The 12385-nt window shown below is 38.5% G+C and overlaps 1 protein-coding gene across 1 annotated transcript in view; it reads right to left on the reverse strand.

Annotated features, from left to right (window-relative positions):
* CNTNAP1 (contactin associated protein 1) overlaps window positions 1-12385 on the reverse strand; it is a 48965-nt gene that overhangs the window by 27300 nt on the left and 9280 nt on the right. The window contains exons 4-7 of the mRNA XM_032234573.1: window positions 5658-5805; window positions 4880-5083; window positions 906-1090; window positions 525-668 (exon numbers count right to left, since the gene is read on the reverse strand). Coding sequence (XP_032090464.1) covers window positions 525-668; window positions 906-1090; window positions 4880-5083; window positions 5658-5805 — 681 coding nt within the window. The remainder of the gene's footprint in view (window positions 1-524; window positions 669-905; window positions 1091-4879; window positions 5084-5657; window positions 5806-12385) is intronic.

Below are 12385 nucleotides of genomic sequence, written 5' to 3' on the forward strand. Positions count from 1 at the left end.
AGAAAAATAATATGATTCCAATCTCTCCCTTTGATTTTTTTTGTTAATTTTCTTCACATATATTTTCAAGCCAATCTGAATATTCCAGTTTTGTTTCCCCTTCCTTACCAAGTAGAAACATCAGGACTGCTTTCATAACATCAGTTTTATTAGAGGAGATTAAACTGGAGTTTCCTTTCCAGGAACAGCTATGAAAAATCAATTCACTTACAATGAAATCAGAACGGAAAAACAGGTGACAGGCAGCAGCAGGATCAATTACAGGACAAAAGCAACATCAGCTTATGCACAGACTTGGCAGAGATTAACAACTACAGGCCAAGAGCCTGCCTCCAACTAAAATAGAGTCAGTTTTTGTCTTCATTGTCACTAAACAGCTTTTCCCAAACATATCCTTCAGAAGTGTGGAGTTCAACTTTCCACAGTGGCTGAGGAAGTTTGAAAGCTGAAGTCCAGATAACTGCAAGGCTTCTAAGTAGGTAAGGCTGCTATAGGTCCTAGACTCAACCTACGTTAATTCTTACCTCAACCCGGATGGCGGGATTCCGATGTCTTACTAAATTAGTAATAAAAACCAGGTTGTAAGCAATGTTTTCCATACAGCCACGAAAATTTGGCCTATAGACAAGACGCTGTTTCTCGTTGTTTCTCACTCCTCCAAAAAAGACCTGCAGAAAACAAGGAGGACACAACTTAGCTGGAAGTTAATTAGGTTCCTGATTTTTAATGGCTGCACATAGATCATGTGGTCATAATGAAAGACAGAGAATATAGGGTTAAAGGTCATTAAAGTTCCCAGCAGATATCATCTCCATGGAAAAGTGGAGAGGTATGTTTCAGTTGGTTTCAAATTTCATATCCCAAATGAGCATTATTGCAGTATAAATTCTTCCAAGGCATATCACCTCTGTGTCTAGGTCAAGCTGCTCAAATTCCCCATTGATGCGGAATTGCAGAATCTCCCCATCCAGGCTGAAGTTGACATATTTTCTATAGCGATCAAGGCGAAATTGGTGCCAATGTTGATCATCCAAGAGGCTCCCCAGCTTCATTGTTGTCTCCCCTCCGCTCATATTTAATGAGCTGTTACCTGATGGTAGAAACCCATATTAAAAAATATGACATTAGAAATAATGTCAACAAATACTAGATTCTGTCTGATCATTAAAGACATACACAGATTAGATAACCATTGATTATTCTTACCTTATGGCTGCATTTGCTAACTACCAAATGTTGATTTGATTTTAGTAATATTTTAAAATATTAAATTGATAATACTTATATGGAGTACTAATTGAATTAGTTTTATATAGCTTGTAAGTCATCTGCTTTTTTTTTAATTCCCTTTTCTCCCCTTTTTCTCAGTGCTATTTTCAAATAGCTGTACAAACAAAAGAAAAGAAGAGAAATCCTGGGGCATTTCATTTCTAAGACTTTGCATTTCTGTCTAAAAAAATTATTAAACAAATGTAGCCTTCAGTGAAAGAGTACTTAGGGATAAGTGCATCATTTCACAACTTTAGGCAGCACTAGCTAACTCACTAAAAAAAAGCTGTATGTTAATTCAATGCCAATTTTCTTTAAACAAACTGCAAAATTTCAGCATTTTGCCCTGATATGAAACTGGAGGTGTTTAGAGAATACCTAGTCAAGGTCATTATATCTACCTGCCTTTATTGTAGTACCAAAAAGTACTCACAGTTTTGCTGTCTGTATGCATAACTTTCACCATTTGGAACATTACGAATGAGATTCCCACTATTTCTGCTTGGCTAATCTGACCAATATTCAAAGATTAAACGAAGTCTAACTGGCAGTATAAGAGAAAATAAATTTGCACATGGGAATAGAGTCACAAGTCAAGGAAATATAAACCAAGTGCATATTGGAAACAATAAAAGGAAACGACAAAGAATTTTAATATGCACTGGCTGAGGGAAAGTGCAGAGGTTCTAAAAGTTCTCAAGACAATTTCCTTGTTCCTATATTTTGGTGATACATCACCCCCACATTCCGTTCCTGCATGTAATGACATTGGCACATGGTGGTTGTAGGGAGGCTTCCTTCCACTATTTGATTAATACTTACATAAAGTTATTTTCACACTCTCCGCCCTGCCTTTTGGCCTTCCCCCAACACAACAATATTAAAAATTGTGATAAATCATGTGTTTAAATAGGCTATCACAATTAAATGGCTTGAACACACTGAATTCATACTGCCTGATTCCATTGTTACAAAGAAGAAGGCAATAAGTTACATGTTGACATGGAATATTATATTCTCTACACACTTTAACCTGAACACCTCTCTGGGACCTAGTAGGTACTTCTTCCCCCAACCTAAGCAATAGGCGTAGACTAAGTAGCCAAAAAAAGATTCACTTCTATTCCTTCATTCATGGTATGGATGGCTTGTTGAAAGGAGGTAAAAGGCTAAATTGACCGGGCATCAATTCCCCTGGAGAAACAGCTAGCCTTTGGGGAATTCTCCCTAATGTCCTTTGCACCTTGGAATGAAACCAATTATAAACTCTACACTTAGCTAAACCCAGGTCAAGCCCCTTCTTTACCCTATTTCCTTCAAATACTACCAATAAAATCATAGTCTGCCTTCTACTTATTCCGACTTTTAACTCTTGTTCTGAGTATTGATTTCAGTGGAATGACAAAGAGTGAAATGTGCTCTGAGGTTTATCTAGTCTTTACTTTGAATCTTTACACTGAATCTTCTCAACATGGATCTTTTAGGTGTATTAGTACTCTCCCAATTACTAAAGTTTTCAAATTAAACCGGAAATTCTGGAAGTCACAATGCTGATATAGCTCTAGTAGTGCATGAGACCAGAGAAAAGATGCAAAAATGTTTAAGAGGAAGAAAATGAGTCTTTAAAAGAATTAAAATCTTAAACTGATATACTGCAAAACAGAGAATTAGCAGTAAAAAAATATAGTTGGGATGGAGTCCTAGCCTGATTTTTTTGGGATGGACCTAATATAAGCCCTACCCCAAAAATAAGGCCTAATGAAGTGGGTGTCAGACCTGGAAACCATCTTTTACCTTTTTGATGGATACCTTTGTGGGTGGCCAAGACAGGAGGCAGCCCTTCCCCGAATATCTCATGGAGGCTCGGCCTGTTAATTGCAGCCTGCAGTTCAGCTGAGCAAGCAAGGGCTAGGAGCTGATTCTCATTTTGTCTCTCTGGGTGCTTGGAGGTGTTTCCAGGCACTCTTGCCAGATGCAGCCCCACCTATGGCGCCAGGCAACCTCGCAACCAAGGGCCTCTCTCTTCCACAGCTCACTTTGTGGCTCTGGAGCAGGAGGCAACCACAGTTTGCACTCCACCAGGCCTGGAGCTCGGATCTTGCTCATGCTGCTGCTACAACAAGGCAGAAACCCATGTGGCACGGAATTGGTTCCCCCACACCTCTGCCCAGCTTCTGGTTCCCCCACACCTCTGCCCAGCTTCTGCTACTTCTGGCTTTGCAGGGCCTCATCGCCCTCCTGGCTGGGCTGCAGGAGCCTGGTGTGCAGGAGCCTGGTGTGGGGCAACTCAGCCCAGATCTCCAGAACATCTGCCCTGCTGCTGGCCTGCCAGGGCCCCTTTGCCAGCAGTCAAACTGCCCTGCACAAGCTCTATGGTGGACCTACAGTAGGACGGAAGATGGAGGGGGCGATTGCTCCTTCCTCCTTTGCACCCCAAAAACCTATCTTCCCTGCTGCCAAGCCCTCGGCCTGCACCCCTCTCGCTTGAGCAAGATGCGCAACACAAAATTACCCATTGAGGCCTCCCATGCAAAGCTCTGCCACAGCTTTGGAGCAAACCTCCACCCTTCCTGTGCAGGATTGCAAGTCTGAAGGCTTAAGATGGAGCATTTTTGGGATATATGTCTATGCTGGGCTCCTCAAGGAAAGGACGATTGGCAGAAAAATACCTCTCCCTCATTTTCCTGCAGATTGTTCTTTCCTTGAGGAGCCCTGCATAGACGCACATCCCAAAAAATGCTCTCTCTGAAGCTTCCAGCCTTGCAATCCTGCACAGGGAAAGTGGAGGTTTACTCTGAACCTGTGGCAGAGGGTAGCATTGAAAGACCTCTGAAGGTAACATTTCTGAAATGTTAACATTTAATACCTCCCTCCACAAGTCTTTGTCAGAAGGAAGGAAAATGGAGGGGAGGTGGGGAATTCTGGGAGTTGAAATTCACAAGTCTTAAAGTGGCTAAGTGACTTCCCTTGCTTCTCCTGGCCTAGCGTGGGCTCTTTGCCCTCCTGGCAACGATGCTCTTGGCTGCCCTGCTGGGCTGCTCCTGCCTGACACAGTGAAGGCCGAGGCATGCCAAGAGCTTGGCCCATTGCAGCGGGAAAGCAGGCAGTGAGATGGAGAGGGCAAGGCCTGTGGTAGCTGCGCTCCCACTCCTGTCAGCCCCAATGCTCTCTGACTCCTGCATATCCCAAAAAAATAAGACCTCCCTGAAAACAAGCCTAAGTGCTTATTTTCAAGCCCAAAAGATAATGAGACCGGGTCTTATTTTCAGGGAAAGAGATTTGGTGGGTGTGCTCACTGGTTTTGAAGTCTACTTGACTGTAATCTCAGGTTGATGTAATAAAACAATGCACAGTTCCCATGACTTCATTCAATTTCCCCCCCCCCAAAAAAAATCCCCCCAAATGTTGCTCCACAACTCCTTATTGTTTGGGATAGAGATATACACCACAATTCAGAAGTACATTTAGCCTCAATTCAAACTTGAAAGAAAGGTGACTGCTTCTCTTCTGACTTGCTTATCAATTGTATTAACCATTTTCCTCCCCTTCTGGCATGTCAACAAAGAATCCTGGCATCTACCCAGTTCATGCTTCTTCCTTCTGATCTCACCAAGACTTATGCTCAGAACCAGCTGGGCTTGCTGAAGTTCCACACTGATGTAATCTCCCTGAGATCCTGCCGCATACATTAAGATGCCCTCACGCTCCATTGTTTTAAAGTTGAACCCAATTATGTCTTCCGTGGAACGAACTCTTTTGCTGAGAAACTGGTAAGAAATGGCATCATCCCCATCAAAATATAAGATTTCAGAATCTGCAGGAAAGAATCAATATATAGTTATCACAAGTCAGGTCCTTTCCCCAAATGACCACCAGCTCATCATAATAATCCCAAATGAGACCATTTAAATCCAGGCCAATGCTAAGCTTGCATAGCTGAAACTTCTGGGATCAGAAACATCAGGGATCAAGTTTTCCCTGTTCTCCACGACGCAACACCATTTCCTGAGTCCCATTTGCTCCATCTTATTTGGTCTCACTCTGATCAAAACACCCCACTTGGAAAAATACAACTTGAAAACAAGTTATTTCCATCCTTTTTCCCCTCTCAGAGCTTAAAAAGAAAAATGGGGAAATAAATCTGGCAATCATAGTTCTGCCTCAAAACAAAAGGCTGAAAAAGTGTCTCAATAATTTATCCACAGATATTTTTGTATTTCTGCCCTAAAAGACTCCTTCTAAGTGATATAAACAGAAAGACAAGCACTTCAAGTTCCACTTGCATCCCTCTCACTCCATTTTTATGAAAAGGAGGGGGTGAGAATAAATTTCTGGTTTCTATACTTCTATACTATAATAAGGACATTATTCTCAGCAGAATTACTTACCATAGTAGCATCCATAAAGGCCAACTCGTAAGCCAATAGTGCCCTGCGGATTCCAAGCCACAGGAATGATCCGGAGATAGCGAGCCAAAATGGGGTAATGTAGGTCATGACTGACCACACCACTAGAATTTACGTTGCCAAAAAATGTCTAGGTCAGAAAGAAGAAAAGCAAATGTTGGAAATGCTACTTGGGCTAAGAATACTTGGGCTTTTAATATTGCATAAGTAAGAATGGTTTTCACAAATGGGGGTGGGGTGGGGCAATCCAGACCAACAAGAGATAAGAAACAACACATAAATTTCACATTCCACCATCCCACTTATAAAAGATATGTATAGTCAGTTGGGGAAGGGCTTATGCCAGCTCTTATAGCCAGGCACAATTTAATGCAATGAACTAGATGAAACAAAATTCTCACTTTACGGTATCTCCTTATATAATTCATTCCCATCACAAAAGTCTTTCACGGGTTTTAAAATAAGTTTTCAATATGTATTAAATTTATTATAGCAAAGGAACTGAATGTGTTTGGGGTTGAATAACTTATTTTAATAGATATTGGGTAAAGTAAAAAATGTAAGGAAGATCTATCTTTAATTGCCTTTTTCTTCTGAAAACTATCAAACAGCAAAATATTAATCATTTGCTTTGAGTTTAAATGAAAGTTGAATTTTTTAGAATTAATCCTCTCTGTTAGTCTCTTCACACACAAATTAACAAAAAAACTGTTTCAACACGGGAAATATAGGAATGCATACATATGTGTGAGTTGCATGAATATACATGTACATATACATCTACATATAATCTAAGAATGCAAGTCATCATCCATAGTTAAAATTCTAGTCTGTACTCATAATATAATATTATATAAGGATTTTTAAAACTATTGCTTTCTGAACCACCTATAGTGGACTGACTCATAATTACATTGTTCATCATGTTAGGGGTCTATGCAATGTGAGAACTGGATTGCATAGTCTTTAATTTGTAATTATCCACCTCCATTCTGAAGAAGACTAAAATCTGGGGTGATGGGTAATATTAATCTAACTACTCCTCTCCTCCTTTCCACTGTCCCTTCCCTATCATTTCTTTTCTTTCTTTCCCAGTTATCTATCAGAATATAGTTACGGTAATTTAATTGCTTTAGTGATAAAATTAGTTCAATTTATCATTCCAATTTATGATAGTTTTCCTGATGTATTGTTCACTCATAAATAAGTATTTTATTAATCGCTTAACACTATACATTGTTTTTCAATCTTTCCAACTTTAAGATATGACTGGGTGGGGAATTCTGGAAGTTGAAATCCATCCACCCTAAAGTTGCCAAGGTTGAGAAACACTGACTTGATATCTTGCATCACTATGAAATATTCAGCAAACCATGATTCAAAATTCCAATCAAAATGAGAATCTTGACTGTGTAAAAAGCAGGTATAAAAGTTTCCAATATTTTTTCTTGCCTGCACTGAGTAATGCAGTAGGGAGCATGTGAGTCTGAACCCACTGTATATTGTTTCCGCTAAAACAGGAGAGGCTTGTTTCCCACAAGAATAAGGAATTTCATCCTGGATTAAAGGCCCCTGGGCAATTATTGGCAGAATGAAGTGGAACAAAGTGTCCTTCTTTTCTTCCTTTTCCAAGTCTTGTATCAAATAAGTCACAGAGTTTATCATGTTTCGCTGAATAAGTCAGGTTTGGCTGGCTTCATATAACACCAAGCTATAAATCATGAACTTCAACTGCTGCTTTATACAAAATGCTAAACTAATGTTAATGCATGCCTGGGATCTATATCTAAAATAGCAGAGGAACCTAAATATGTTAATTGATAGGTCCATGAACATTTTTTCCCCAGGTTTTTCAGGAAGGTTTAGGAGTTCTTTTAAACACACACAAACAATGTCTATGGAGATCCTCAGTCATCCAGATCATGGTTGTCCCAAAGGTGCTTTTTCAAGAGGCAACTGGATTCTTTTGGTTTTTCTTCAGAAGCCGAAGAAGCTTCTTGGATGAGAAGGAAAACATCTTCAAAGAAAAACCAGAAAGTTCAGTTGTCTCTTGAAAAATGCACTTTGGGACACACACAAACAATACATACAAACCATGTGTTAAGCCTGTTTTACAACTTGAATCACAGTTTCTGTATGTTTTCTATTTCAAGGTGATTGGAAATTATTTTAAGCTCAATCTGGAGTGACATATAGGTAGCCCTTGATTTATAACCATTCATTTAGCGACTGTTTGAAGTTACAATGACACTGAAAAAAGTGACTTACAACCAGTCCTCACACTTACAACCACTGCAGCAAACCCCATAGTTACATGATCAAAGTTTGGGTACGTGCCACCTGTCTGTATTTACGACAGCTGCAGCCAGCTGGGAACATGAAATCATCATTTACGACTTTCCTAGCTGACTTCCGACAACAAATTCAAGGGATGAAGCCAGATTCACTGAATGACTTCATGATTCTCTTAACAACTGCATTTAATAATTATGTCCAAAAAAGTGTCATAAAATCAGGCAGAACTCACTTAATAACTGCCTTGCTTAACAATAGAAAGTTTGGTCTCAATTGTGATCATAAATTGAGGACTACCTGTATAGTTCTGAGGTCTTAATTTGCCCACCCTCGTACTTAATAAAATGGTGGATGTGGGATTTGTAAACTTTGTAATGAAATTTGACCCTAACCAGCAAAGAATTCTCCGTACATCTTGCCAGAAAGAACTAGAAAACCAAAACCAAAAAAAAGTTACTAGGTTTCCTTATAGGGAAAGGAGACTACGATTATTTCACTCAGGCAGAAGCATGCCAATTTCTTGTTGCATCCTTATTTTATTTGTGTACCTTATTATTTCTCTTCTTTTCTTTTCCTTTTTGTGTTTCTTTTCCTTTCTTTTCTTTCTTTTTCTTTCTTTCTCTCTTTCTTTTTTCTTTTCTTTCTGTCTTTTTCTTTCTTTCTGTCTTTTTTCTTTCTTTCTTTCTTTCTTTCTTTCTTTCTTTCTTTCTTTTCTTCTTTTCTTTCTCTTTTTATTATGCTTTCATTCGATTCCCAAGCAACATCAGAAGCAACTGTAAGTCATCCTTAAGAGTACATATTACAGTATTTTCACTCTTATTTTGACACAGGATACAATCTGATATCTGTCAGTGACATACTCAGGTGACCTCAAAAGGAGTCCATCACTTATTCTCTCTCTCTTTCTCTCATACACACACACATACACAAACACACCCTGCAGGCCCTAAATACTGTCTTCCAGACTCAATCCACTTTGACAAGCATGAGAACGTTGTTTTTTTTCCCCAAATTGGACTTACTACCCTGTACATGCCTTATCTCTGAAGCAATCCCCAGCTCAGGGAGCTGTGGGCAGCCTAAACAGTAATTAATTGATGGTGGTAGCAGCTAAGGGAGGAAGACTACATAGGAAGTGGGAGATGGAGGGGCATCCCTATAGCTGACACCTGTGGCCCAGCATGTTTTTGAATGTTTATTGCTTTACACTCTTGTAGAAATCACTCTTATAAGAAGCATTCTTCTGTATGCTGTATGTAGCATCATATGCCAGCATTCTGCCTATACTAAGATAGGGTGCATCTACTGTTATTTGTTTATTAAATTTGTTTGCCACTCATCTTGCTTCAAAGGGACTCTGGGTAGCTTACAACACTAAAAACAATAAAACCAGAAAATATATTTCTAAATATAGTACAAATAGAATTATTTAATAATCTTATAAATAAACTACATTCCTTTTTATTATTACTTTTACAAAAATTTTGTCCACATAATAAAAATATTAAATTTAAAGAAAAATTAGTAAAACAGATTTTTCCCTGACCAAACTAGTCAGTTTTGCCTTTCTCATTAACTCCGTCAATTGTATAATCCTATCTACCACTGTGGATATTTCATTATTCTTCCAGTAAAAAAAAAAGCATTCTAATTGTTTAAATGACAATCTGAGGCCACCTTGCAAAGAAAAAAACATGGTATCAGGCATCTAGAGCAGAATTTATAGCAGAATTCCCTTATGAAACCTGAAGGCCTGCAGTTTTGAGATTTAGCAAGATAAACATTTTCCACTCCAAAGGTTTGCTAATTTAGCAGACTTATTGATGGCCTGAATAGAAGCAGAGGTTCTCCTGCTGAAACACTGCTACCAGACTGAATGCAAAAAGAAAAATCCAGCTTTGTTTATTATTTAATTTAATTACTCCAAATTACCCTGATTGGTTTACATGCTTGAAAAGCAAGAACAAAACAAATTAGGAAACAAATCACAGCCATTCAGAAGGGAATAGAAACCAAATCAAAATAAAAGCCACATCCAACCCATCAGTCACCCTCTCCCGCAGCCAGGTTTTCAAAGATTTTTAGAACATCACTTGGTAGAAGTCATAGAGATCTATGGGGAGTGGGGGGGAGAGGAACAGATATCACAACAGAGAAAGCACATTTCTTGGGCCCAATAAAACACATTATTCAAGCACTCTCCTTTGTGCCATGGGGCCAGAAAAGCAGAACATATTTTGAAACCTTCTGCTTTTATGATGATGCTCTTCAAGGCAAAATTAAATCATGAGTAAGTTTGCTTTCACTAAAGAATACTGCAACTGGAGAACCTACTATGCCTGCATAAGGTGGCTGAATGAGAAAATTATGAGTAGATTTCTATGACTTTATAGAAATGAAATTATCCAGCACATGGTGAATGGAGGTATCCCAAAAAATGTCAACCTGGAAGAAGTTATGCAGATGATAACAAAGCTTGAGAGGGCCAGGGGCAACCCAGGGCTAAGATTAAGAAATTTAAATGAGCACTAGCCACCCAAATTAATTTGAAAAAGGAGGGCTAGTAAGAACTCAGGCAAGAAAAACTTTACGTCGTCATTACGGCACTATATTCATCCGATTTAAGGGCATGAGGGATACTTATTGGGCAAAAGATGCATAAAAGGGGCAGGATATTTTGAGAAGATTGCTAAGTGCTATCAATGTAAGAATATGGAAGAAATTGTGTTGTATTTGAACAATGAGAGAAAGTGCAGAAAAAAATAGATCCAATAATCACTTATTTGGGGGAGAAATTGTAATGTATGTTTCTACAAACTCACAGGAAGCATCTTTGTAAATCAATGACTGAAAGATATACATTAAAAGCTAAGTCAAAAGCTCATAAAGTTGTGTGAAGAGGAAGAAAGAGAAACAGAAATACCCAAGGAGTTTACTTCTAGGCAAAAGGGGCTGAAATCATTTTTAATTCCACAAGAAGATTAATATTGCATTTGAAAATGATTCAGGCAGATACCTCTAATTCAGGGGTGAAATTCAGCATGTTCTGACAGGTTCTGGAGAACTGGTAGTGGAAATTTTGAGTAGTTTGGAGAACCAGTAAATACCACCTCTGGCTGGTCCCAGAGTGGGGTGGGAATGGAGATTTTGCAGTATCCTTTCCCTGCCACGGCCACCAAACCACGCCCACAGAACCGGTAGTAAAAAAAATTGAATTTCACCACTGCTCTAATTCATTACACTATAAAGAGAAGGAAAAGGAGGTAGAGCACAATCATACTTGCAAGATCATGCTATAACTAGCCAATCTTAATTTAAAAGTATGTTTAGTTTCCTGTGGAGTTGATTTCCCGCCCTGATTCACCTAGCGAGGTTGACAAGAATGGATTTAGAATCCATCTATAAATATTTCTAGGGCTTGCTTCATCTCCTATTACATTGCCTGTAGATCAAGCAGCAAAGCTTGATATTGCCAGTAATACTTTAGAGGCAGTACTCAAACAATATTAAAAATACATGCTACTGACAGTAGAGCAATCTTATGGGCTCAGAGGCATCTATTGCAGCGTCCTCATGTGTCATGAGGAAGTAACTCTCCACGGTGCTTGCCTAACAACCCTGTTTCCCTCCAATAAACTGCTCCCTATATATTCTATACAGCTAGAATGCCATTGCTGTGATTTACAAAGTAAAGTCACACTAGAGTAGATGTACTAAGTGTTGGCTGGCAAAGCTCAAAAGGAGAGTATTTTCTGCTATGGCACTACCTTATGGCACTTAATTCCATTGTTCCACTTGAAATTATACTATTCCTTCCTGGCCTTTCACAAGGCCCTAAAAGCTTGGGTTTATGCCTGTCCCTGGTGCTTCAAAAGTATGACTGAGAACATACTTTTTATTTTGTTTATGGTTATTTTCAAGTACTCAGCTTTTATGTGTTTATATTTCATATTTTGTATTTTATTTTATTTTTAATTTTTATTTATTAATTGATTCAATTTCTATAGCTGCCCATCTCAGTCAAATGACTCTGGATGGCTTGGTTTCTAAAACTATAAAACAGTTAAAACAATAAAAACAAATATTTGTTTTACTCTATTTTATTGTAAGTTGCCCAGAGTCACATACGTGTGATACATGGCTATCGAAATCAAATTAATAAATAGGAATGGTTGAAACACAACTACAGAACAGAAACTGATATCCACAAATAACATCAATGCTCAAGAAATGTGATACATATGTTCATAGACCTATAAAAGGAGAGAGATATACTTGTAATGAAATTCTTTTACATTTTGGAGATGTTTTTACTACTTGATGCTTCTTCTGGACTCTGGTAGATTAGAAACATCCAGATTTTCCTACGTGTTCTTTAACTCCTATTGAAAGCTTTCATTTGAAGTATTGTATTT

This window comes from Thamnophis elegans, chromosome Z (genome assembly GCF_009769535.1).
Source record: "Thamnophis elegans isolate rThaEle1 chromosome Z, rThaEle1.pri, whole genome shotgun sequence".
NCBI lineage: Eukaryota > Metazoa > Chordata > Lepidosauria > Squamata > Colubridae > Thamnophis > Thamnophis elegans.